Raw genomic sequence first — 24161 nt, 5'->3', positions numbered from 1 at the left:
CCTTAAAACATCTATAATAATAATAATAATAATAAATAATAATAATAATAAAATAATAAAAAGATCCTAGTGCCAGGGGTCCCTCCAGTTTGAAGGGTGAGAGGCGAGTTTGAGCTCAGGTAGGTGTGGAGAACTCCCCTGGCTTAGTTATGGCTTATAACAGATTATAGGGATTGCTATGGAAAGATATACTGTTGACTAGGAGCTCATCTATGGTGCCAATTTGCTTTGGTCAATTCACTTATGTTGCATGTGTTTGGACTGTGGGAGGAACCCGGGGGAAACCCATGTGAGCACGGGGAGAATATCTAAACTCTGCAAGGAAATGTTGACTGGCCTAGTTAGGCCTTGAACCATTGACATTCTTGCTGTGAGGCAACAGTGCTAACCACTGGGCTGTTATACCATATAAAGCAAAAGGGAGGAGGAATAGGGGTGGAAGGGGGGATTCTTCAGGACAAAGATAATTGAAGTAAAAAACTTGGTTTTTTATAGTGAGCTAGGAATCGTCTGATTGGTGAATCATGTGTTGGCTAATGCAGGACCAGCTGTGGTCAATCATAAGCATGTGATCCTCTCAAAATTAGTTTATAAGTAAACTACATTTAAAAATTAATTTTGAAAGAAAACCTGGACATACATTCAAAACATTCAAGATTAATTAAAAATATGGTAACACTTTATAATAACTACACACTATAAATCATTTATTAAGCATTAGCAAAGAGTGAATTCATTATCCGTCAAGCATTAACTCTACATTAATAAGCCTTAGTTAGCAGTTTATAACTGCAGCTACAAATGCTCTATTCTTGACTTACAAACATATTTATAATGTGCTTAATAATTTTACTTTCATACTTTGTTAATGATTTTTTTTTCATTACTAAATTAAGTATCGCATTATTTACAAACCAGTTGTATTTAAGAGTAGTTGAGGATTTTTAGGATCATTCAGAATGAGTTAGTAAATGATTAATAAACTATTGAAATCAACATTTATATGTCTTATTATTCAGGCATATATTAATGGTTACTATGTATGTTAATAAATGCTTTATGAACTCAACTTCATGCAGTTTTGTGACCTAATCTAAAGTGAGGACTTTTTATGCTTAATAAATCCCTTATAAATGACAATTAAAGGCTCAGTTAAATTCTAAACAGGAAAAATGACATAAACTATATTATTCAAATTAAACTGTACTTCAAATAAAAAAATAAATCTTTACAACCTTATCTTAAATCAGTAGAGTTTAAACGTTGAATCTTATTATAATGTTAAATTATTATATTGTTGTTGTTGTTTTATCCAATTGGATGTCAGATTTTGATACTCCTGTTATTCAGCAATGTTTAAACTTTACAGTAATTTTACTTTTTAGAAAGATTGCAAAGATTATTGTTCATTTGATTCTGAGCCTTTAATTGTCATTTATAAGGAATTTATAAAGCAAAAATAGTTCTCAATTTAGATCAGGTCACAAAACTGCATGAAGTTGAGTTAATAAAGCATTTATTAACATATTAGTTAACTATTAATATATACCTGAATAATAAGATATATAAATGTTGATTTCAATAGTTTTTTATTCATTTACTAACTCATTCTGAATTTTTCTAAAAACCCTCAACTACTCTTAAACACAAATGGTTTGTAAATAATGCGATACTTAATTTAGTAATGAAAAATAAATCATTAACAAAGTATGAAAATACAACTAATAAGCACATTATATAGGTGCTTATAAGTCAAGAATAGAGCATTTGTAGCTGCATTTATAAACTGCATATTAACGTTTATTAAAGTAGAGTTAATGCTTAACAAATAATGAATTCCCTAGATGCTAATGCTTAGTAAATGATTTATAGTGTTTAGTTATTATAAAGTGTTACCAAAAATATTTGTTTGAATTAATTAATTTATAAAATAATTTGTTTGTTTTTTATATGAATTAAACGTTTAATAAAAAAAATTGCGCACATTTCACACATTTCTAAGGGAAAAATAGTCAAAAATAATCTAGATTTATGATGAAATGAACTAGTTTTTGGAATTACAAAATAAAAAATAAAATTCTGTATTTACGCAGAAATTTTCGAAATAAGTTCTTAACAAGTTTTAAAATAACTCATTCATAAAATCACTTGAACGAATCAATAAATAAACAAAAACACATTGAACATTCGTTCTGTTTCACGAATAAATCTGCAAAAAACAATCCAGAGTTGCTGAAACTGATTCGTTGGTAACTTTAGCATGATAATCTCCCTTTTGTTACGTAAAAATAATAATAATTACACTTCAAGTCTTATAAAACACTGAAAGTCCTTGTTATGTCCCACATAGGTTTATAAATTAAAAACAATCCCCTTAAAGTCTCAAAGGAGAAAATGTATTATTGTAGCGTACAGAACGTTCCTCCTGGGTCACACTTTGTTGCACGTGAGGAAAAAAAAAAAACGTTGATATCCCGTCGTCATGAAATGATCCGTATGTATTCCTGAGAAAGTAGTGAGTAACGATGCGTTTGATTGTACAAAGGAAATAAGGCAAATCGAGATTGTCACGTAATTCACAGCGCCACCTATGGCTTCGGTTCAAAAGTCTCATGAGGGAAAATCCTCACGTCGCATGCACTCCCAAAGGTCCAAATAGATTCAAAGTGGCGCATGCCTTTGTCAAAGCCCTTTAAAAACATTAGCGAGTGGACGAAAACCACACATCGTGATTGCTAATGTTTCATCAGTTAGCATGAAGAGATACGCTTCTCCAGTTCAAGAGCTGGATTCAGGGTTGAAGCTTCTCCATGTTTATTTGGAGGATATTCCAGTTCAAGAGCTGAATTCAGGTTTGAAGCTTCTCCCTGTTAGTTTTGAGGATCTTCTAGTTCAAGAGCTGAATTCAGGTTTGAAGCTTTTCCTTGTTCAATTCAAATCAAAACGTCAATACAGAGACTGTTAGTTTGGAGGATCTTCCAGTTCAAGAGCTGAATTCAGGAAGCTTCTCCCTCTTAGTTTGGAGGATCTTCTAGTTCAAGAGCTGAAATAAGCTTTGAAGCTTCTCTCTGTTCTCGTCTTCATTTTTATTTTTACTCACTCTTCTCTCTGGTCCATTTGATCATGGTTTCTGGAGAGCGGTAGAGGAAGATGAGTTTGGCGTAAAGGTCTTCCTCCAGGTCCAGTTCGCCCGTCTCTCGGACCAGGAAGATATCGGTGCAGAGTTTGAGGATTCGGTCCACGTTAGGGAGCTCTTCGAACATGATGGTGTGCGAGATCCCGCTGAAGAACTCGCGCACAAACTTCCCGATCACCAAAACCACTGACATGTACAGACCCATGATCCTGTGCACACGCAGATCACCATGAAAACAATGAACATGGGTTAATTAAATGAAGCACAAAACCAAGTTAAGTTGCATGCAAATATTTGTAGGAATAGCCATTAATATAAATATACTACACAATATATATATATATATATATATATATATATATATATATATATATATATATATATATATATATATATATATATATATATATATATATATTTTTTTTTTTTTTCCTTTTAGGACATAAATTATTAGAATAACATCATGTTTAATGTAGACATTTTGTTAACATCCTATCGTAAATATATCATAAAGTCAGACAGCTTTAAATGTCTCACATCATCCTATCCTAACAATGTAAAGCTTATTTATTCAGGTGATGTGTAAATCTCAGTTTACAGAAAAATAGATTCTTAGGAGTGGTTCTCCGCTTGTTAAAGGTGCAGTAGGTGATTGTCTTCAGAAACATTTGTTGTTGTGCTGGTTGAAAGTCTCTTCACAGTCCAATAGTAATGAATAAAGTAAATGATCTAAATGTGTTTATATGTATTTTTATATTCTGGGTAAAGCATAAAACTAAAAAATGTTCATCCACTTAGGTAGAGTCGGCCGATATCTCCCATAATTCCGATAAGCAGGTCAGACTGTCTGTCAACAAATGTAGATTCGGACTTCTGCGCATGTGTTCACGCAGATCCGCCATTAGCGCGTGCCCGTCTGCATCACAAACGCATGCGCGCGAGCGAGCTGCGGGCCGCTCGCCGATGCCGAGTCGGAGCCGGAGGTGTCGAAGGACAGACGAGCTCGGGCCGATTACTGTAAAGCCAGGCGCCAGTATAATTCGCTCTTAAAGCGGCCGCACGGTCACGAGACGGACCGGGAGAAATCAAAAGCTGAATTGAAACTTTTAAAAACCTGAATCAATATTGGAGTCACTTTAGCACGCTGGAGGAAAGACGACACCATGGCTGAAGAATTACTGTTAGACAGATAATGTTCTGTTTTAAGACTTAGTCAGGCTAAGTTAAGGCTAAGTAAGGCTAATGTTAGATTGTGTTGTGTTATGAATGACTTCTATGCACAGACGTGTTGTTCAGCCACTGAAATCTTCCGGTGAAAGATTGATGTGATTATTTTCAGTTTCATAAGGTTCTTTGACAGCATCTATAATGTAGATTTATATTTAGTTTAACAACAAAGCATCAGTAAATAGCGTTATTCCGCCTAGCTTGAGCTGAAGTTGCTTTTATATTCACATTGGGTCATTTTTAAACAATGACAGCCTTCCTATACTGTTTACCATGCTACTCTGAATATTCGCTCTGAAATAGCATGTAAGTGTGGCAAAGTATTTCATGTAATTCCTGCACGGCGCTGGCACTAACTAACTGGCGAATGACATGAACTAGTGGGTTGTCTGTCTGCTGTTGTGACGCGGTGCGCGTGCGCTCACGATTTTAGGGGGTGTGGCTTTGAATCACAGTCCCTCCCCGCCGTCCAAAGATAATATGCTAAGCGGTTAGCATTTTGGCAGATCACCAACTGCACCTTTAAGTGTATCAAGCTGTATGGGGAGATTCATCAAATGCTTATAATAAAGGTTTACAAAGCTATGTAATACTTTCGAAAATCCCTATCGCAATAAGTGTATTCATGCCTAATATTCGATGGCCAGAAAGTGATTAACTATTTATACATTTGTAGAAAAATTCACTTTAAATTGTGACATGACTAAAAAGTGGTCATAAACAAATATTTTCTCAATTCAAATGAGTAGTGGCTTGGACCTGGAAACAGTCTTCCATACGTCACTAAGTCACGACTTAAAGGTGCAGTAGGTGATCTTCCACAATGCTAACAGCTTAGCATAAATCTCTGAATCCCAAGCTGCATCCCAAATCGCATACTTATGCACTATTCTATGCCATTTTGTAGTATAAATAGTGTAAGTAGTGTGTTCACACTGAAAAATCTAAAAATAATAAGTGTACTTAATTACCCGGATGATGCACTCATTCAGTCGCTAAAATGAAGTGTGTAATGATGGACACTTCACACACTCAACGACCGCAGGTTTGCTTACGTAGCGAAAGGGGCGGAGCTATCGGACGCACATGTTGAATAACTTTATTTATTTTGGATTGTGAAAGCAAAATTCTCCTACGAGAGTGATTATAGCGCCTCCCGATGGTGAATGCAGCAACACTCACGGCAGGTATTATTTGATAATTTGGTCGTTTATTTCACTGATTTGGCGACCGTGTGCCATTTGGGACGCCACTACATACATATACTATCCTGCTGAGTGTGTAAGTGCATAAGTACATAGTGCATGTGTGCATAGTGTATAGTGTGCCATTTGGGACCAAGCGGCAACCTCCCGCTCTCCCTCAGGAAGCCAATACGGAAGTAACTAAAACTGCAATTCATGGGAAATTCCGCTAGTCCTGGCCGCTCCTAGTTCCAAAACAGAGCAAATTTCAATTGAGCCCACTGTTAGAATGGCCAACTTTACAGCAGAAAAAAAGGTGTTTACAGCCTGGTACAAAAAAAGATTTTGGTTAATACAGCTAATATTACCCTTCATGACAACTGTGAGGGGGTGAATTTTTTTATAACTCATTCCTTTATATTAAGTTATATTAAGTTTGCATAATTAAGGGCGTGGTCACTTGATTGACAGCTAGATCTCGCTGGTCGCCGTCATGTCACCTCAGCTGAATCCTGCAGATTAGCCACTGAACTCGGCATATTTATCTATTTCTGTGTTGTTTTATGTGGCTTTACACAGTCAACTGCCTTTTGGACTTGTTTCCTACAATTATTAGATGGCATGGCATGCTGACTGCACTTAATTGTGCTCACAAACCATTCACGTGGCTTCCGTTTCCCATGTGAGTAAAGTTATATACTTATATACCATCTCTATACATGTATTTGTTTTATTTAAGATCATTTATCGTTTATATTTATATTTAGAGCTGTAATGCACTTCAGAATCTGTCAGATTGATTAGCTGTAGGCTCTAGAACAGTCATCTGAAGCGTTATCATACAGTGTTATGCTGGATTTCATCAATAGTCTTACATTAACTAAGAGACTATATCTGATGTGTTTGGAAGTAATTCGCGTTTTCCTCCTGTTGAAAAACGTCATAAGAACAATGTTTAGTGGCTCAATGTATTACAGCAGTGTTTTTAAAAGTCTAAACACTTTATTGATATAGTGTACAACCAAGCACAAGTGGTCAGAATACAAACGAGTCACAGGTGATAGTATTAAGCGTTCTCCCATAGTAAAGTGTGTCTGAATCAGGTCCAAGCAAAATGCCAGCAGGTGTCTGTAGCTCCGCTCACTCTCCGCCTCTTTGCCCTTGTTTGGTATCCCGCCGTGGGTGTGATGACGCGTGACCAAAATGGCGACGGTTGGCCGCCCCTACTTGTGGCTTCTTTTGCGCTCTTCAGAAACCTATGGGTGACGTCACGGATACTACGTCCATATATTTTACAGTCTATGTTTGGGACGCAGCTCCAGTCCCTCCCCAGCCGTCTAGAGCCACGCCTACTTAAACACGAGCACAGCAAAAGAAGAACCCTCTCTCATGTGTTAAAAACGACTAGTGCTTGTCTGGCAGCGTGCAAGCCAAACTGACATGCTATTTCAGAGCGAATATTTAGAGCTGCATGGTAAACAATATAGGGAGAGACTAGGCGGAAGAGCGGAGTTTTGTTGTTAAACTAATTAAAATCTTCATCACCGATGCTGTAAAAGGTCCCTTATGAAACTGAAAATAGTCATCAATCTTTCATCGGAAGATTTTAGTGGCTGAAAACATTACTTTGCTTTGTTGTTTTGCACTTTCCGGTCACCGTAAATACTAATATATTTTAATATTGTAATTTCTGTGATTTCAGCTAAATATAATCTCTTGAAACACTGCAAATGGCAGTGCCATAACAAACAATATGTTTCAAGTTATGAAAGCATGTAGAGAACAACTATTTATAGTAGATTGAGTCATAGATAGCTGATGCAAATCTCTAATTGCTGGAATTCTTTGCACATCATTATGGGTGAAGTTGTATTTCCTATCACAAATTGAGCAGTTAAAGTGAAATCCTGTTAAATACATACAAGAATTTATTCATGTTTTATTTTCTTTATACAGCACTTTTTACAATGTAGATGTGTCAAAGCAGCTTAACATAGTTCTAGTAAAGTCCAGATTTATGAAACATCATATTTATTCTAATTGACTAAACGAGGACAGCAACATAAGTTGAGACTTGTAAACTATGATCACGGTTTTAACTTACCCATAACCAGCCAGAAAGCCCAGACTGGGTGGACTGACTTGGTCACTGATGATGTAGATCTGAAGACCAGACCCGTTGAGTCCAGGTAATGGACCTGAATCTGTCTGATTGACGATCCACCACTCCTGAACGCCTTCTGAGCTGTTCTTCTTATTTAAAAACAGTGTGATGTCCATGTACTCTCCATCTGAGGAAAGCGAAGAGAAACACATATAGCGTTAGACATGTAGCAATATACAGTTGAAGTCAGAATGATTCACCCTCCTGTGAATTTTCTTTTTTAAATATTTCCCAAATGATGTTTAACAGAGCAAAGAAATTTTCACAGTATTTCCTATAATATTTTTTCTTCTAGAGAAAGTCTTATTTGTTTTATTTTGGCTAGAATAAAAGCAGTTATTAATTTTTTTAAATCATTTTTAAGGTCAAAATTATTAGACCCCTCAAGCAATTTTTTTTTTCCAATTTTGTCTACAAAACAAACCACTCTTATACAATGACTGTCCTAATTACCCTAACTTATTAACCTAGTTAAGCCTTTAAATGTCACTTTAAGCTGTATACAAGTCATTAAATAAAATATCTGGTCAAATATTATTTACTGTCATCAGGGCAAAGATAAAAGAAATCGGTTATTAGAAATGAGTTAGTAAAACTATTGTGTTTAGAAATGTGTTGACAAAAATCTTCTTTCAGCTAAACAGAAATTGGGAGAAAAATAAACAGGAGGACTAATAATTCAGGAGAGCTAATAATTCTGACTTCAACTGTATACTGTATGTCAGAGATAGTAGTGGTGAGCTGGTGTATTACCGTTGTAAAGCTGGTCAATAGGTTTGGCATTGGAGTCGCTTGGTGCTCTGATGTACCTTGGAAATATTTTTTTGATTGTCCTGTAATAAGAAAAAAAGTTAACAAGATTTAAAACAATTTTTTTCATTTCTCCAAATAAAGAGTTCAGATGTGAACCCCTCTAAATCCATCAGACCTCTTTTCTTGTAAATGAGCATTTTCTATCAGGCTCCTCTGATTGGGTTCATTTTATATGCAATGATAAGGTTATTCTTTAGTAAATAAAAATATATTTTTTTCACAAATGTCACTTTAGACAATTCTTTGGTTTTTAACAAGGTCGATTTTCTTTTGCCTCAAAACCAGCTAAATCCACCAGTGCATTTTATGCAAAAAAAACCTCTAAATCCACCTATTGAGACAAGACAGTGTAATTAGCTGAAAATCACTAAAGATGCAATTAGAAATTATTTTACCAAACATTAAACACCTAAAATTAAAAATACATAAATCTGTCAAGTAAGTGGCGGTTCATTCCCCTGTGGTAAACCAGGGAAAAAGCCGAAGGAAAATGAATGAATGAATGAAATCTCTCAAGTGCATTAATCAATACACTGACATTAATTAAATCTTAATTAGTTATTTCTTAGTTATTTCTGATATTTATGTAAGTTATTATTAATAAGTTAATGTTTATTATTTAATGTAAGTAGAACATTGTAAACTAAACCTGGTAGATTTAAATAATGTGGTCTAAAACATTGTGAAACATCAATATCTGTGCATTGTCTATTAATATAAAAAGCTATCAGGGGTATAGATATTTTGAAGTAATACAAATAATCTATAATTTTATACATTATAGTTATCTTTTAAAAAAAAAATAGCTTAAATTAGCGAATAAAACACAAGGTAGGCCTACTGGGCAAAATGAACGATTCCTTCATTTTGAATGAATCTTCAATATGACTCAGGAACTACGAGTCCTCTCAGGGAGTGATTCATTCATCCACGTGTGCGCACATTTGTGCAGGTGGTATCGTTCATTTCAAGTCTTTTGAGTCGTTCATCGCGGAAAGGCAGAAGCCAATCATGCGCGTTTAGAGCCGGAAAAAGAATTGAACCGCTCATCTATCGAGTCCTCTATCGGGTCTGAGTCATTCGTTCATCACGGGCCAATCATATGCTATTAGAGCCGGAAAAATAATTGAACCGTTCATCTCTCGAGTCCTCTATCGCAGGCCGATAATATGCGCTTAAAGCTGGAAAAAGAATTGAACCGCTCATCTCTTGAGTCCTCGGGTTTGAGGTATTCTGTCACGTGATGAACGAACGACTCAAGAACCAGAAGACTGGAAAGGTGAACTAATTATCATGGGTGCTATCGACTCGAGATATATCCAGCTGCAGGCCCGCAGAACCACACACGTTTGAGGCACACACAATCTAGGACACACAATCTAGGCAAACCATAAATGGTAACTAACTCTTTAGCATTATCGCCACCTATTGAATTTCACAAATATGGTCTCCCATTTTAGTCAATTTTATTATTATATCGTAACGATCATTTTAAAGTCTCTACAGTTTCTGAACTTAAATTATGTCAATAAAAATAATTGGTTAAAGACACTTATGACTTTATTCATGTGTCCATATACACAAAGAAAACATAATAGACCGTCTAATTGTTGGATTAAGTGTAATAAACTAATTCAAGCTCTTAATATTATCATACTTCGTTAAAATCACGTTGTTGTAAAATATAAAAAAGCAAACAATAATGTCACTTTAAAATAAATTAGCCTACTATAGTTAACCATTTAAACAATATAGTTATAAACTGATTATCTTAACTGATTATAATTATAAGTTTATATATAAACTACTATCTTTTACTAAACTGTCACTGTTAAAGCTGTTTTATATATATATATATATATATATATATATATATATATATATATATATATATATATATATATATATATATATACAGTATATGTGTATGTATGTATGTGTGTGTGTGTGTGTGTGTGTGTGTGTGTGTGTATACACTTATGATTTTTTTATTAATAGTTAATATTTTATCAATAGTTTTATTAAGAGTATTAAATGTGGGAAATCATTAATTAAAAGGTTTAGAAAATGAAATATTAAAAATATTAATATAGTGTTATACATTTGTTACATGTAAAAATATTTTTATTACATTTAATGTATTATTGCCTATATTAACTTGCTATTATTTCCTTTATCATAAATTAATCCATTATATAAATTAAACCTGTCCAAATGAGATCATTCAGCAAGGCCAGCAAACGTGTATCTGCCAAATTATTGTCAGGTAATAAAGACTGATCAGCTATAATGACTGATTAAAAACTGTTCACTCTATTATATTGAATGGCGATCGGAAACAATGCTCCCCATTCGGCCGTCTCAATCGCAATATTTGTGAAATAAAGTAAACACTAAAGTAAAGTAAAGTAAACACTATTGTTTATTGTGTACAATATTTATTAATCAAATATATCAAAATATATCGATGACGATGTCCAAAAAGACGTTATAACTTTAACATGCGTCATAACCATATATGGTTTGCCTAGATTGTGTGTCCTAGATTGTGTGTGCCTAAAACGTGTGTGGTTCTGCGGGTCTGCAGCTGGATATTATTGGTCGACTCAGACTGTGTACATTGGTTTAGATTATATGTGACTGTCAGTGTAACGTGAACGAACCACTGACATTTGAAGAGGTGAGCTGAGCAAAGAGACAACAATACCTTCATAGACAAAAGAGCAGGTAAACATCGAATTATTATTTTCTCCTTCTTATAGTATTCTATTGATGACTTATTTGTCGTGTGATCAACCTTTTAGGCTAGATGTAGATGTGTTTGGAAGCAATTTGTAACATTTTAATAATATTTTGGCAAATTGATCTAAATGAACGAAATGACTCGAAAAAAGACTCAAAGATCCGAGTCAGTAAAATGATCCGAACTTCCCATCACTAAACGGCATCTTAACTCTGTCTTCGTAACACACAGATGTCGTTTAATGTATAGTAAATCAGACGTTTAAAGTAGCGCTGGTGTGCAAAAATCATTATGAATGCAACTTGCACTTCTGTCTGTACAGTGTGTTTTCTCCACATAAAAGCTGGTGTATCAGCGCACTGCTACATTGAAAACATGATTTTATTCACGCCTTCTGATATAGTTCTCGGGATATAGCGGCTTTTGCTGTCAAAGGGAAGTGGCGTAAGTGGCTTTTTCCAACAAACTGTTATTTCTGAATGCGCTCACGCTGTGATTTAGATGATAAGAAGCAAATCTATTTGATGGTGTAGTACATGCCTAAAGTATTCACTCAATGTCATTATCCTATTTTTGGCGGAAATGGCGTTTAGCAGCTTTTGCATTTGAACTCTTCAAATGGTAAAGGAAAAGGAGGAAAAAGATATGTAAGAAAAAGTACATACTTTTAAAGGTGTATAACGGACGAGTATGCAAACTTTGGGACAAACTACTTCCATTTTAATGGACCGTTCTGTTGCTTAGTTACATAACCTGTCAATCATCTCGAACACATCATCCACATTTCTTTCATCTTTAATTTCCACCACGTACAATATTAAAGCAGCAGCATCAGGTTAATCTGTCAGTCACGAGTCTTTCATGTTTGCATGCTAGCAGAATTATTTAAATGTGTATTAATAAAAGTCCACAATGTTGCTGCAGATGAAATATAATTACGTAAACATGTAACAAAAATGTTCCATTAGCTTACAACAAATTGTGAGGTGTTGAATTTCGGGTTTGTTTTTAACGCTGATGTGGGTTAAATTGTGATTTTAACAGTGTGCATTTCTGGTGTTGCCTTTCCATACTCCTCATCAGTGTTAATTGCACATTCGGGAACTTGAGGTGACTGAGTCAATATGGTCAACACGGTAGTGTAAAATAATATACTCTGCTTAAGTGTATATATTCAACCCTTTTTACTGTGTAACTTAAACACTGGGCTGGTGGGACTTGAATATACACCAGAAGAGAGTATAATTTAAAGGGCACATAGTTTACCCCCTTTTTATGATTTAATATTAATATTATGGTTCTTCTGAGTGTGCCAGATTAGGTTCAGTTCAACACACAGTTCAGATGTTTTTATTATAATGTGTTAAAAAGTGTCATGTTGGATGCGTGTTCACAGCTCGCTATTTTAGGGGCGTATTGCTTCTTATAAAAATTAGTTTCGCTTCTCGCCCAACTTAACAAGGGGGCGGAGCCAAGAGCTCACCCGCTCTGTGTTTGCAACAGAGAGGCAGACTGAGAGAAGGAGCAGAAGAGAGAGGATCAGCATTCAGCCACACATGTTCGACTCGGACACAGACCAAGCAGAGAGTAAAAAATAATTTGTGTCTTTCTATAGTTTTACAGCCAACTGTGTGCTAGTTACAAGTGCCGAGCTTGTACACCGAGACTAATAACCCCGCACACTGAATTAACTTTGACTGAGGCACAGGATGCGCCGGTCGAAGCCGCGACACGGCACACCAGACACTCTCTGTGGCGTGGCAGAAACATGAAGTGTCCCGAATCGTCACGCCACACATTTTATATCTCTAAACACAGGTTTCCATCAGGGCACACACTGGCAACCCCAAGTCTGCGGCTGTCCGCGAGGCCCAGCCGCCAACTTGAAGCGCCACGGCTTGCATCCCCGACAGAAACCCCAGACCGCAGAATGGAGTGTCACGATGGGCTTACAAAATACAAGAGATATCCAAGTGCAGCATGGAAGTTTAAATAATAAAGAAGGGGACAGGCCAGGTTCAAAAATCGAACAGAGACAAAAGTACAACCCAATAAACAAAAGTGTATCAAACAAGGTTAGAAGAGGAATTCAAAAATATGATCATAACATGAAACAAAGCAAACGAACCAAAACTATGAGTCAGTGAGCAGACTAGGTAAAGATAAGAGGCGGACAAAACAGACCAGAATCGGGTGAACAGGGTGCACGAGCAAACAGCAAAAGTCCAAAGGCAAACTAAACACAACATAACAAGGCTTATAAAGACAACAATAATTAGACAATGACAGACAGCTGGAAACAATTAGTGATCATGTGAACTACAAAACAGGAACAAACCAAAATATAACTAGTGTCCAGAAAACCACAAGATGGCACTACAGCAGATGTGACTCGGAGTTTCTGGTGTGCGACATGCAGGCAAATTTGTAATGTTATTTCCCATGGAGAGACGCAAATGACGCCCCATTCACATGGGGCGTCAACTCCAACGCTTCCCATTCGCTTTGAATGGGTGACGTCAGGCATTGCCGAACTGCATTGTGGATCCGTCGGCGCCGCTTCAAAAGCGCTGCTCGCTGCAGAAGTTGGGACTAGCTCAACTTTTCAAGCGCTGATGGAAGCGTCCGCCAATCAGATCTGTGTATGCATACATCAGCTAGACAGTGGCCTATTGCTGACTGAATTTCATTGGCTGACGCTGCTATGACAATCGCGTTAGCCCCAACTTCAGACACGCCTTCAGTCAAGCGTAAAGCCCCGTGTGAATGGAGCGTAAGGCAACGCGCTTGCACTTTTCCAGCTGCACCTAGTTAAGATCACAGGGAGCTTCTGTGAACGTGAGAAATGCAAACGGCTGAAGTTTAAGGTAGACGCAATGAAAAGTACACGTTTGTAAACCTTCCTAAAAGTACAACCAATTATTCCAATTAGAGCGATAATGTGGAGGATATTGATCTTGTGTTGAGCCCAATGAGCCTTACATCTAAAAATAGAGCAAGGATGTTCCTTTAGTAATATCGCTTTGACTCGCACTGAAAATGGCGGACGTGAAAGGCCAAACTGAGGATATGGTTACGCGTCTGTCAATCAATATTGGTGGGCAGGGGAACCGCACTCCTACGTCAAGTTGCAGTTGCTCTGAAAACCGCTCCAATTGGTCCAACGTTTTTATGTTGTTAAATAAAAAAAAAAAGCACTGGGTGTGTTTATATCACCCCAACATGACAGTCTATACACTACACTTACACATGTCTGTCCAAACAGCTTGAAAAGTAGATTTTTTACCATAGGTGCCCTTTAACACCTGTAGAGTTATGTGTACACTGGACAATTTGCCCTGCAGGTGTTAAAATGTTGAATGTGGTGTGCAGTTTTACACTGTGAGTATAAAATATTTTACACTGCACAGAGGTGTATATATTCAACACTTTTGAAAGTGTAACCTGGACACTTGGCTGGTAGGACTCATATAGACACCAGAAAATTGTTAAATTCAACACCTGTGGTGTAAAATGTACACAGGCAAATTTTCTGTGCTCAGATAGAAATTACCAATCATTACTGGCAGCTAGCTCTCTGCAACTCTCACATGGTGGCTCACTGAAGCTAAGCAGCGCTGCGCCAGGTCAGTACCTGGATGGAAGAACACATGTGAAATCAGGTTGCTGCTGGAAGTGGTGTTAGTGAGGCCAGCAGGGGGTGCTCAACCTGTGGTCTGTGTGGGTCCTAATGCCCCACTATAGTGATGGGGACTCTATACTGCTCAGTGAGCGTGTCTTTTGGATGAGACATTAAACTGAGGTCCTGACTCTCTGTGGTCATTAAACATCCCAGAATGTTCTTCGGAAAAGAGTAGAGGGTTTAACCCTGGCATCCTGGCCAATTTTGCCCATAGGCTTGTGTCTATCATGGCCTACTAACCCTCCCCATTTTACAATTGTATCCTTTCCACCAATCAGCTGATGTGTGGCGTGCAGTCTGGTGCAATATAGCGGCTGTCACATCTACCAGGTGGATTCTGCACACTGGTGGTGAATGAGGAGATCTGAAGATCTTTTTTTTTGTGTGTTTGTAGTTCTAATCAAATTCTCATCGAATATGAACTGTATTATGAGCAATATTAGCAGTCAGAGTTCACACACATCAGCACTTTGGATTTCTACTGGAAATAGTAGACCATCTATAACTCTGTAATACTCATTTCAACATGCTATAATTTGGAGCATACCAATTCTAAATACAAGAAAACTAAATACTATTTAGGACATTTAGAAGTTTGAACTCACACACGCTGGCTGCTATTCCCCAGTTGATCAGTTAGACCTTTTCTAGTCTCGTCGTCCAGCTCAATGAAGTATTTCCCCATTGCAGTTTCAGCTTTGGCACCTAAACTGAGGTTCCTGATGTACAAACACAGCAATGCAGAACACACAAAAATTCAGCAACTTGACATGAAAACCTCATGTTTGTGTGATTAATATACCATAGCACAACTGCTTTTTGAAGAGATAGTTCACCCAAAATCAAAATTGCTGTAATTTCATCTAGTAAACTCAGAAAGAGATACCTTGAAAAAGGTCGGAAACCTGTACTTAATTTCCTACCATGGAAGTCAACAGTTACCAGTTTTTAACATCCTTCAAAATATCTTCTTTTCTGTCCAACAGAGGAAAAGAGCTCATAAACTTTTGAAAATCATAAATTCCATGTCACAAAAACTGCATTCTTTCATCTGAGAAATATTAGTTACGAAATATGCTATCCATCTCAGATGCAAAAAAAGCTAGTCCATGCTTTTATGACTTCCAGGCTGGATTACTGTAATGCTCTGTTTGCTGGCTACCCAGCATCCTCTATTAACAAACTTCAACTAGTACAAAATGCAGCTGCCAGAGTTCTTACCAGGTCTAGAAAATATGATCATATCACCCGAATTTTATCCTCCTTACACTTAAGTGTCATAATGATTTTAAAATGCTGCTTCTTAGCTATAAAGCTTTAAATAATCTAGCTCCTGTTTATCTAACCAATCTTCGGTCTTGCTACAATCCAACCCGCTCTTTAAGAACTCAAAACTCTGTGTCGAGTAAAGGAGGTTGAGCCTTTTCATTTATGGCTCCTAAACTCTAGAATAAACTTCCTGATAATGTCCGATGCTTAAACTCTTGCAATTCATCTAAAGCAGTGGTTCTCAAACCTTTTTCATCAAGTACCACCTCAGAAAAAAATTGTTTCTCCAAGTACCACCAAAATGAGCAGTATTGAAATACAGCATAGTGTAGTAGGCCCAGTAAAGCAGCTTCAACTCTGCACAGTTAAAAAAACGTGGCAGATTACCTCAGAAATATAGGCTAAAATGTCATATATGGCATATTATATACACAATTTTTGATCAATTTTGTTGTGATAGTAAATGTGTGTAGTATGTACAAGACATATTTCATTCCTCCACGTACCACTAGAAGGAAGCCTGCGTACCACTAGTGGTACACGTACCACAGTTTGAGAACCACTGATCTAAAGCAAACTCAGTGCATCACTTAGCGGTATGATACATGAATGTGCCCCACACAGGTTTTTACATCTCGTTTATATACACTATGAACAACAGCTACGCTAATTATTCCTTTATTCTCTATTTCCACCTGGGGATACTCATCCCGAGGCCCTCAGACTATGAAGCGCCACAGATTCAATCCAAGCCCAGCGACGAGATGATGCCAAGGTTTCCATAATCCTGGACCAGGCCGTATCCTGAGCAGCTACTGTAGTGGTCATGGAGGAGTGGAGAGCATGAGACTGATTCCTGTGATGCTCAAGGGACAGACGAGTCTCGCTGACGTCCAGCTTCTCCGGCACCTAGATTGCAGCTCTGCACAAGACGTTCGGCAAGAGGAGAAATGGTCGTGCCCAACTGAGCCTGGTTTCTCTCGAGGTTTTTTAATTGATCACTTTTGGTAATTGGTGAAGTTTGTTCCCTCGCCGCTGTCGCCACTGGCTTGCATGGTTCGGGATCTGTAGAGCTGCGCATTGATGGATTGCTCTTCAGTGTTTGGACTCTCAGTAGTGATTATTAAACCCCACTGAACTGAGCTAAACTGAACTGAACTTAAACTCTGAAAACTGAACTACACTGTTTTAATTTACTATGATCTACTATGTGAAGCTGCTTTGACACAATCTACATTGTAAAAGCGCTATACAAATAAAGCTGAATTGAATTGAATTGAATAAAGGTTTGGAATCACTTAAGGGAGATTAAATAGTGGATTAATTTTAATTTTGGGTGAACTATCCCTTTAATGCAAATATATGCACAGGGTGGGCCATTTATATGGATACACCTTAATAAAACGGGAATGGTTGGTGATATTAACGTCCTGTTTGTGGCACATTAGTATATGTGAGGGGGGAAATTTTTCAAGATGGGTGGTGACCATGGTGGCCATTTTGAAGTCGGCCATCTTGGATCCAACTTTTCTTTTTTTCAATAGGAAGAGGGTCATTTGACACATCAAACTGATTGGGAATTTCACAAGAAAAACAATGGTGTGCTTGGTTTTAACGTAACTTTATTCTTTCATGAGTTATTTACAAGTTTCTGACCACTTATAAAATGTGTTCAATGTGCTGCCCATTGTGTTGGATTGTCAATGCAACCCTCTTCTCCCACTCTTCACACACTGATAGCAACATCGCAGGAGAAACGCCAGCACAGGGTTCCAGTGTCCGTAGTTTTAGGTGCTGCACATCTTATATTTTCACACCATAGACAATTGCCATGGTCACCACCCATCTTGAAAAGTTTGCCCCCTCACATGTGCCACAAACAGGACGTTAATATCACCAACCATTTCATTACGGTGTATCCATATAAATGGCCCACCCTGTAGACATGGCAAGGATTGTACAAGAGCTGTCAGTGGTGCGGTACCTTTTCAAAAGGTACATATTTGTACCTAAACGTCCATATTGGTAACTCAAAGACACTTTCGTACACTTTTTTTTAGCATGTATGTCTGAGGTACTAATTTGCACACTTGTCTCAAATTGGTTGCTTGAGCATGGCAGTAAGTTCAATACATTCAGTGACTCCGATCATTTTAACGCTTCAAAAAAATCTGACCTGGAGCTTTTAAAAGCATTCTGTGTGAAACTTTACCTTTGAATGGACCAGGTGAAGGTGAGAGGAAACGGCTCTCTCGTGTCATTGAGCATATTCTTCAGGTTTTCCTTGCTCGGGGGGCTGATGGTCCAGAGCGAGTTTGAACTTCCCTCTAGATGTGCTATTGTCAGATCCTCAGGAAAATACGACTCCAGGAACATGATGGCATTCTGCAGGAGACACAAGCATCTTAGGTTCTGTTTACACCAGTGCGTTTATATTTCAAGAGTTCACACTTAGCTGATGATTGGTAATAACCTAGTTTGGCATGCTACCTGGGAGAGAGCCTTGAGCTCTTGAGATCCTTGAGCCCGGGGCTCCCTCCCGTTGCAGGGGGAGAGGGGAGTTTGAGCTCAGGTAGATCTCAAGACCACCCCCCCCCCTCCTGCTGCTTAAGGATTGCTAAGGTGGTGTGTTGTTGATGGATTTGAATATGGTGCTGATTTGGTAGTCATTTTACTTAAGTCTCATGTTTTTGGGATTGTGGGAAGAAACCGGAGGACCCGGGGAAAACCCATGCAAGCACAGGGAAAACATGAACTCCACATGGAAATGCTGTCCGGCTGAGTAGAGACCCGACCCGGAGGCATTTTTGCTATGAGGCCACAGTGCTAGCCACTGGGCCGCCGTGCTGCCCTATAGAGAAAAGAGGAGGAGAGGGGGTGGAAGGGGGGATTCTTCAAGACGAAGATGACTAAAGGTAAGATGCTTGGTTATTTATAATGGGTTAGGAATAGTCTGATTGGTGGTTCGTACATTAGCTTGACTCGGGGCCAGCTGTGTCAATCATAAGCAAGTGATCCTCTCGAAATTAGTTTATGAATAAACTTCACTTGGAATTGCACATGTTTTATCATGATTACGCCTGGCTTCCACACAGCTAAAGTATCTTCAACCCGTGAAAATGGAGCATTTTGAAAATAAGACCCTGCTTTAGTTTGGAAGTACTGGTGATCTGTTTCAGTCTAGATCAAGGGTCACCAATCTTGGTCCTAGAGGGCCGGTGTCCCTGCAGGGTTTAGCTCCAACTTGCCTCAACATACCTGCCTGATTGTTTCACCTAGTAAGACCTTGGTGAGCTTGTTCAGGTTTGTTTGATTAGGGTTGGAGCTAAAATCTGCAGGACACCGGCCCTCCAGGAACAATTTTGGTGACCCCTGGTCTAGATGGACCAAAAGGTAAACAGAGCAAAAACAACTGGTGATGGTAATATAGAAGTCAATGGTGAGCATCAACTGTTCGGACGATACTGGTAGTGTTGTCACGATACAGGAATTCGATACCAATCTTTACTGAAATTTTAAAAACGTCCATTTCCTGCTAACATTTGATCGCATTCTTAAACTGCGCTGATTTGGCATTAAGTTCATGTGCTCAATTGAAATGACTGTAAAAGTCATCAGTTCACCGAACAGCTGTTTACTGAGTGTAACTGCAGATACAGGGACACTGCAGTGCCATAAAGCTGTGAAGGAGACATCCAAAACATGCAGTGCTGGTGGTCCTCAAGGAATGTGGTTGAGAAACACTGTCCTAAAACACATAGTATCGGCTGTAATTTGACAACAGGCACTTACTGCGTTAGACTTGTAGTGATCTGTGAACTTCTTAAATTCTGCCCCAGTGACGGATTTGATATGGTTCTGCTGGGCACTCATTGTGAAGATCGGCTGGAGGACAGAATGTCAAACACACAAGGAGGAGGAAAAGAGAGCCTTGTTAGTATCCAAACTGTAAACAACTTGAGGTTAGAACAAATCCCATAGGAAAGACATACACAACATCAGTTCCACAGAGAATAATTGAAGAACGACTCGATAACTATGGTTGCTTGAGAAAGCCAACCACCTAGCAACACCTTAGCAATGACCTAGAATACCTTAGCAACCACCTAGCAATGCCCTAGCAACTGCCTAGCAATCACTCAAAACACCCTAGCAACCCCCTAGCAATGCATTAGCAGCTACCTAGAACACCATAGCAACCACATTGAAATGTCTTAGCGATCACCTAACAACCACTCAGAAAACCCTAGCAACCACCTAGCAATACTTTAGCAATGACCTAGAACTCTTTATTAACCACCTAGCAACCGCCTAGCAACCACTCAGAACACCCACCTAGCAACCACTTAGCAACACCTTAGCAATGACCTAGAAGACCATAGCAACACCTTAGCAACCACCTAGCAACCACTCGGAACACCCTAGCAACCACATAGCAACACTTTAGCAACGAAATAAAACATCATAGCAACCACCTAGCAACACCCTAGCAACCGCCTAACAACCACTCAGAACACCATAGCAACCACATAGTAACACTTTAGCAACCACCTAGAACACCATAGCATCCACCTAGCAATGTCTTAGCAACCACTCAGAATACTCTACCAACCACCTAGCAACACTTTAGCAATGACCTAGAACACCTTAGCAACCACCTAGTAACACCTTAGCAAACACCTAGCAACCACTCAAAACACCTTAGCAACCGCCTAGCAACATCTTAGTACACCCTAATAGAACACCCTAGCAATGCCTTAGCAACTACTTAGAAGACCCAAGCAACTACCTAGCAACACCTTAGTAACCACCTAGATTACCTTAGCAACACCTTAACAACCACTCAGAACAACCAAACAACTGAGTAGCAACACCCTAGCAACCACTCAGAACAACCTAGAGACTGCCTACAAATGCCTTGGCAACCGCTTAGCAACCACTCAGAACCCCCTCTTTCAACCACCTAGCGAGAAACATGCCAATCCATACTAGTAACATGCTAACCTAGTGTAGTGTAGTGATCGCTTTATGCCAGCTGCTTCAAACTTCTTAAAATTTACTGTAATTATTTAAACTTTAAAACTACTTTAAACTGTCAGACTGGGATTTCTCAAGCCACCATAAAGTTTGCAGAGCTTTACTTTTCTAGTTATAATTAATACATTTAATTATTTAATAAAGTCTCAACTTCTTAAAAAATGGCAGTGATCATGTTTGTCTTATAAATAGTCTTGATGGAAATCTATTATGCAAAAATCACTTTTATAAGTAGTTTAAACCTCTGTGTGGCAACAGTGTGTGAATATTTTTGGCATTTTACCTGAAGTCCTCCGAGCGTGAGCGAGACGGACACCTCCAGAGGTTTGTTAACCACTCCTGCCACAGATTTGACCAGAGACATGAAGAGCAGAGGAAACCAGACGATGCAGATCAGGAGCATCACGATCATGCCGCCCATCCCATACTTCACCACCTTCTTCTTCTTCTGCCCGCGCGGCTGAGGGTAACGCTGAAATACCACACACAAACACACACACACACACTCAGCTGGGATGCTGCTTTCCATATACAGTGCTCAGCTTAAACAGAAAAGACTATAGAATACACAAGACATGTCACTCGTATACTTTTGAATGGGGAAAAGTATAACATTCAATATGGCAAAGGAAGCCCCGCCTTCTAGTACAGGAGCCAATCAGCAATCGCTATATGGTGAATAAAGCCCGCTTTCTAGTACAGGAGCGATTGCTATATCGTGAATAAAGCCCGCCTTCTAGTACAGGAGCCAATCAGCAATCGCTATATGGTGAATAAAGCCCGCTTTCTAGTACAGGAGCGATTGCTATATCGTGAATAAAGTCTGCCTTCTAGTACAGGAGCCAATCAGCGATTGCTATATGGTGAATAAAGCCCGCCTTCTAGTACAGGAGCCAATCAGCGATCGCTATAGAATAACAATTCTCCGAGGGGGGGGCTCAGACCAGATGTGAGTTTCTAAAGTTTTTGTGTGATACAAACATTTAGAAATGAAACTAAATAGGAATCAACAGTTTTAAACACTGTACACTTACAGATTTAAGCCTTAAGCTTAGTTCACACTACAGGATTTTAAACATCAGCAGATCGCTGTGCCGTTCACACAACATGACTTGACTTTGTGTCTTTTAATCTCTGTGGTGTTCACACTACGCAACACTCCGTGAACGATCCACAAGAGGGGGGGTCACACACTACATGATAACCTGACTACCTGACAACAACTCATTCCCCAACAGCTCATTCAAGCTACCAAACCACAGCCAATGAAAATTTGAGGGAGGAGTCATCAGAAAAAGCTGAACACTAATGGCTGCTTGTGTGCTGATTACATCACTGACAGCGTTTCAAGCTTACGAGAAAGATTTTAAAAACATCGTCAAATCAGCTGATTTATGAGCGGATTAATCACTCATCTGCAGGTTCCAGTGGATAGATACACAGAGAGTTTTTAATTTTTGTAATTTTATAACTCTTTGCATATCTATTTAACATATTTATAACACCCTGCCGTTTTCTAACTATCAGTGTATTTCTTTCTGACATTGTTATTTTTTTTTATTACAAAACAGTAAAGAACTGAGCATTTCTGCGTTAAATTACCATATTGGTCAAAATGACTGCATGCATGTCTGATACTTTTCACTGTGACTTTAAATGTATGTGCATTTTTTTGCCTGGCAACTTCCTGCTAACATAAACAAAACTTTCTGATGGCAAAAACATCAATTTATTTCAGATATCTTTCAAAACAGCATATTCTGTGCTGTGAAATAGCTCCTGTTTGAAAGTGAAAATGAAAGCCAAGCCTTTAAGTGTTTTAGTATCTTAACTACATATTTATAGGCTGCATTGCCAAAAAAGATTATATTTTTAGGGTAATGGTGTCATTAAATATGATGCCAGACATTCAAAGCTTAATTTTAATATCTCAATAATAGTTTTGAATGTAAATATGTTGTGACAATATGGCGTTTTATATGAGAACGGTCAGAATGAGCAGTATGGTAATTCTAATAGTTACACAATTCTAGTTCCACTGTTAATATAGCCTACTCTCATGTCTGTGTTAACGCAGAATGAAGCGAGTGCACTGATGCCCATTCTGACCAATCACAGATGTTTCTGCTGAGCTCCTGAACACACAGCCATTCAGCTCATGCTGATATGCTCTCTCATTGGCTGCAGCTAATCACTACATCGGACCACCTGTGGGGTTGAGTCGGCCGACTGCTCTGGAATATGCAGCATGCTAAATGTTGGATTTCCGTCTGTGCGGTGTCGGCGACGCGTCAGCGAGCCTTGTTGATGCGTGGTTCAGTAGTTCACACATAAAGAGCGGCGAGCGCCGAGCACCCGCAGATTTCTTCCTGATCACAGCCGGATCTGTCGGCGAGCTCGTTAACTTCCAAATCGGGCTCAAATCAGGCTTAAAATCCTCTAGTGTGAACTAGGCATTAGCTGGATATTTCACTTCACTTAGAGCTGTTACACACTAAATCGAGGGGCATTTTCAAAAACCCAAAATATGGGCTCTTTAATGCGCTTTTTAAATAAATAAATAAAAAACAAAGCAGCTGCCTGCCATCGCCACAGCAATAAGATCCAATAGATGGCCGATCGCTTTCACTCCAAAATGGCGGAATCGTGGGGCTGTTGCTGTGCGCTGCTGTTGCAATGGAACGCTCTATTGAGTGTCGCCTCTTGGTCATTCAAAGCTCTTTGTATATACTGAGCACTATATATTCATGCTTGTCTTTATTCTGTGTTATTTGGTGTTGTGTTTGTTTACCTTCTCAGACTCCCTCCAGCATTTGAGGATGAAGATGTGAGCGTAGATGTCCTCCACACAGATCCAGCTGGACAAGCTGAGCGTTGTGTCCGTCCAGACCCAGTCCATCACCGCA

General features: G+C 38.6%; 1 protein-coding gene and 1 long non-coding RNA gene across 4 annotated transcripts in view; one reads left to right on the top strand and one right to left on the bottom strand.

Moving 5' to 3' along the window:
* LOC147846549 (uncharacterized) overlaps positions 1-24161 on the top strand; it is a 1651758-nt gene that overhangs the window by 331360 nt on the left and 1296237 nt on the right. The gene's annotated exons all lie outside the window — the stretch shown is intronic.
* piezo2b (piezo-type mechanosensitive ion channel component 2b) overlaps positions 374-24161 on the bottom strand; it is a 257364-nt gene continuing 233576 nt past the window's right edge. For 2 of the 3 annotated variants that reach the window (XM_087241404.1, XM_087241405.1), the window contains 8 exons: positions 24047-24161; positions 21539-21727; positions 20011-20103; positions 18431-18603; positions 15555-15668; positions 8465-8544; positions 7652-7838; positions 374-3345 (listed from right to left, as the gene is read on the bottom strand). The exon at positions 24047-24161 is cut by the window's right edge and continues 33 nt beyond it. In XM_087241404.1, the coding sequence (XP_087097530.1) occupies positions 3093-3345; positions 7652-7838; positions 8465-8544; positions 15555-15668; positions 18431-18603; positions 20011-20103; positions 21539-21727; positions 24047-24161 (1204 nt within the window). In that variant the 3' untranslated portion in view covers positions 374-3092. The remainder of the gene's footprint in view (positions 3346-7651; positions 7839-8464; positions 8545-15554; positions 15669-18430; positions 18604-20010; positions 20104-21538; positions 21728-24046) is intronic. The other variant, XR_015478970.1, reaches the window with a different exon arrangement.

This window comes from Danio rerio, chromosome 2, assembly GCF_052040795.2.
Source record: "Danio rerio strain M-AB ecotype USA chromosome 2, GRCz13ab, whole genome shotgun sequence".
In the NCBI taxonomy this organism is placed as follows: Eukaryota; Metazoa; Chordata; class Actinopteri; order Cypriniformes; family Danionidae; genus Danio; species Danio rerio.
This window is presented reverse-complemented; position numbering and strand designations above follow the sequence as displayed.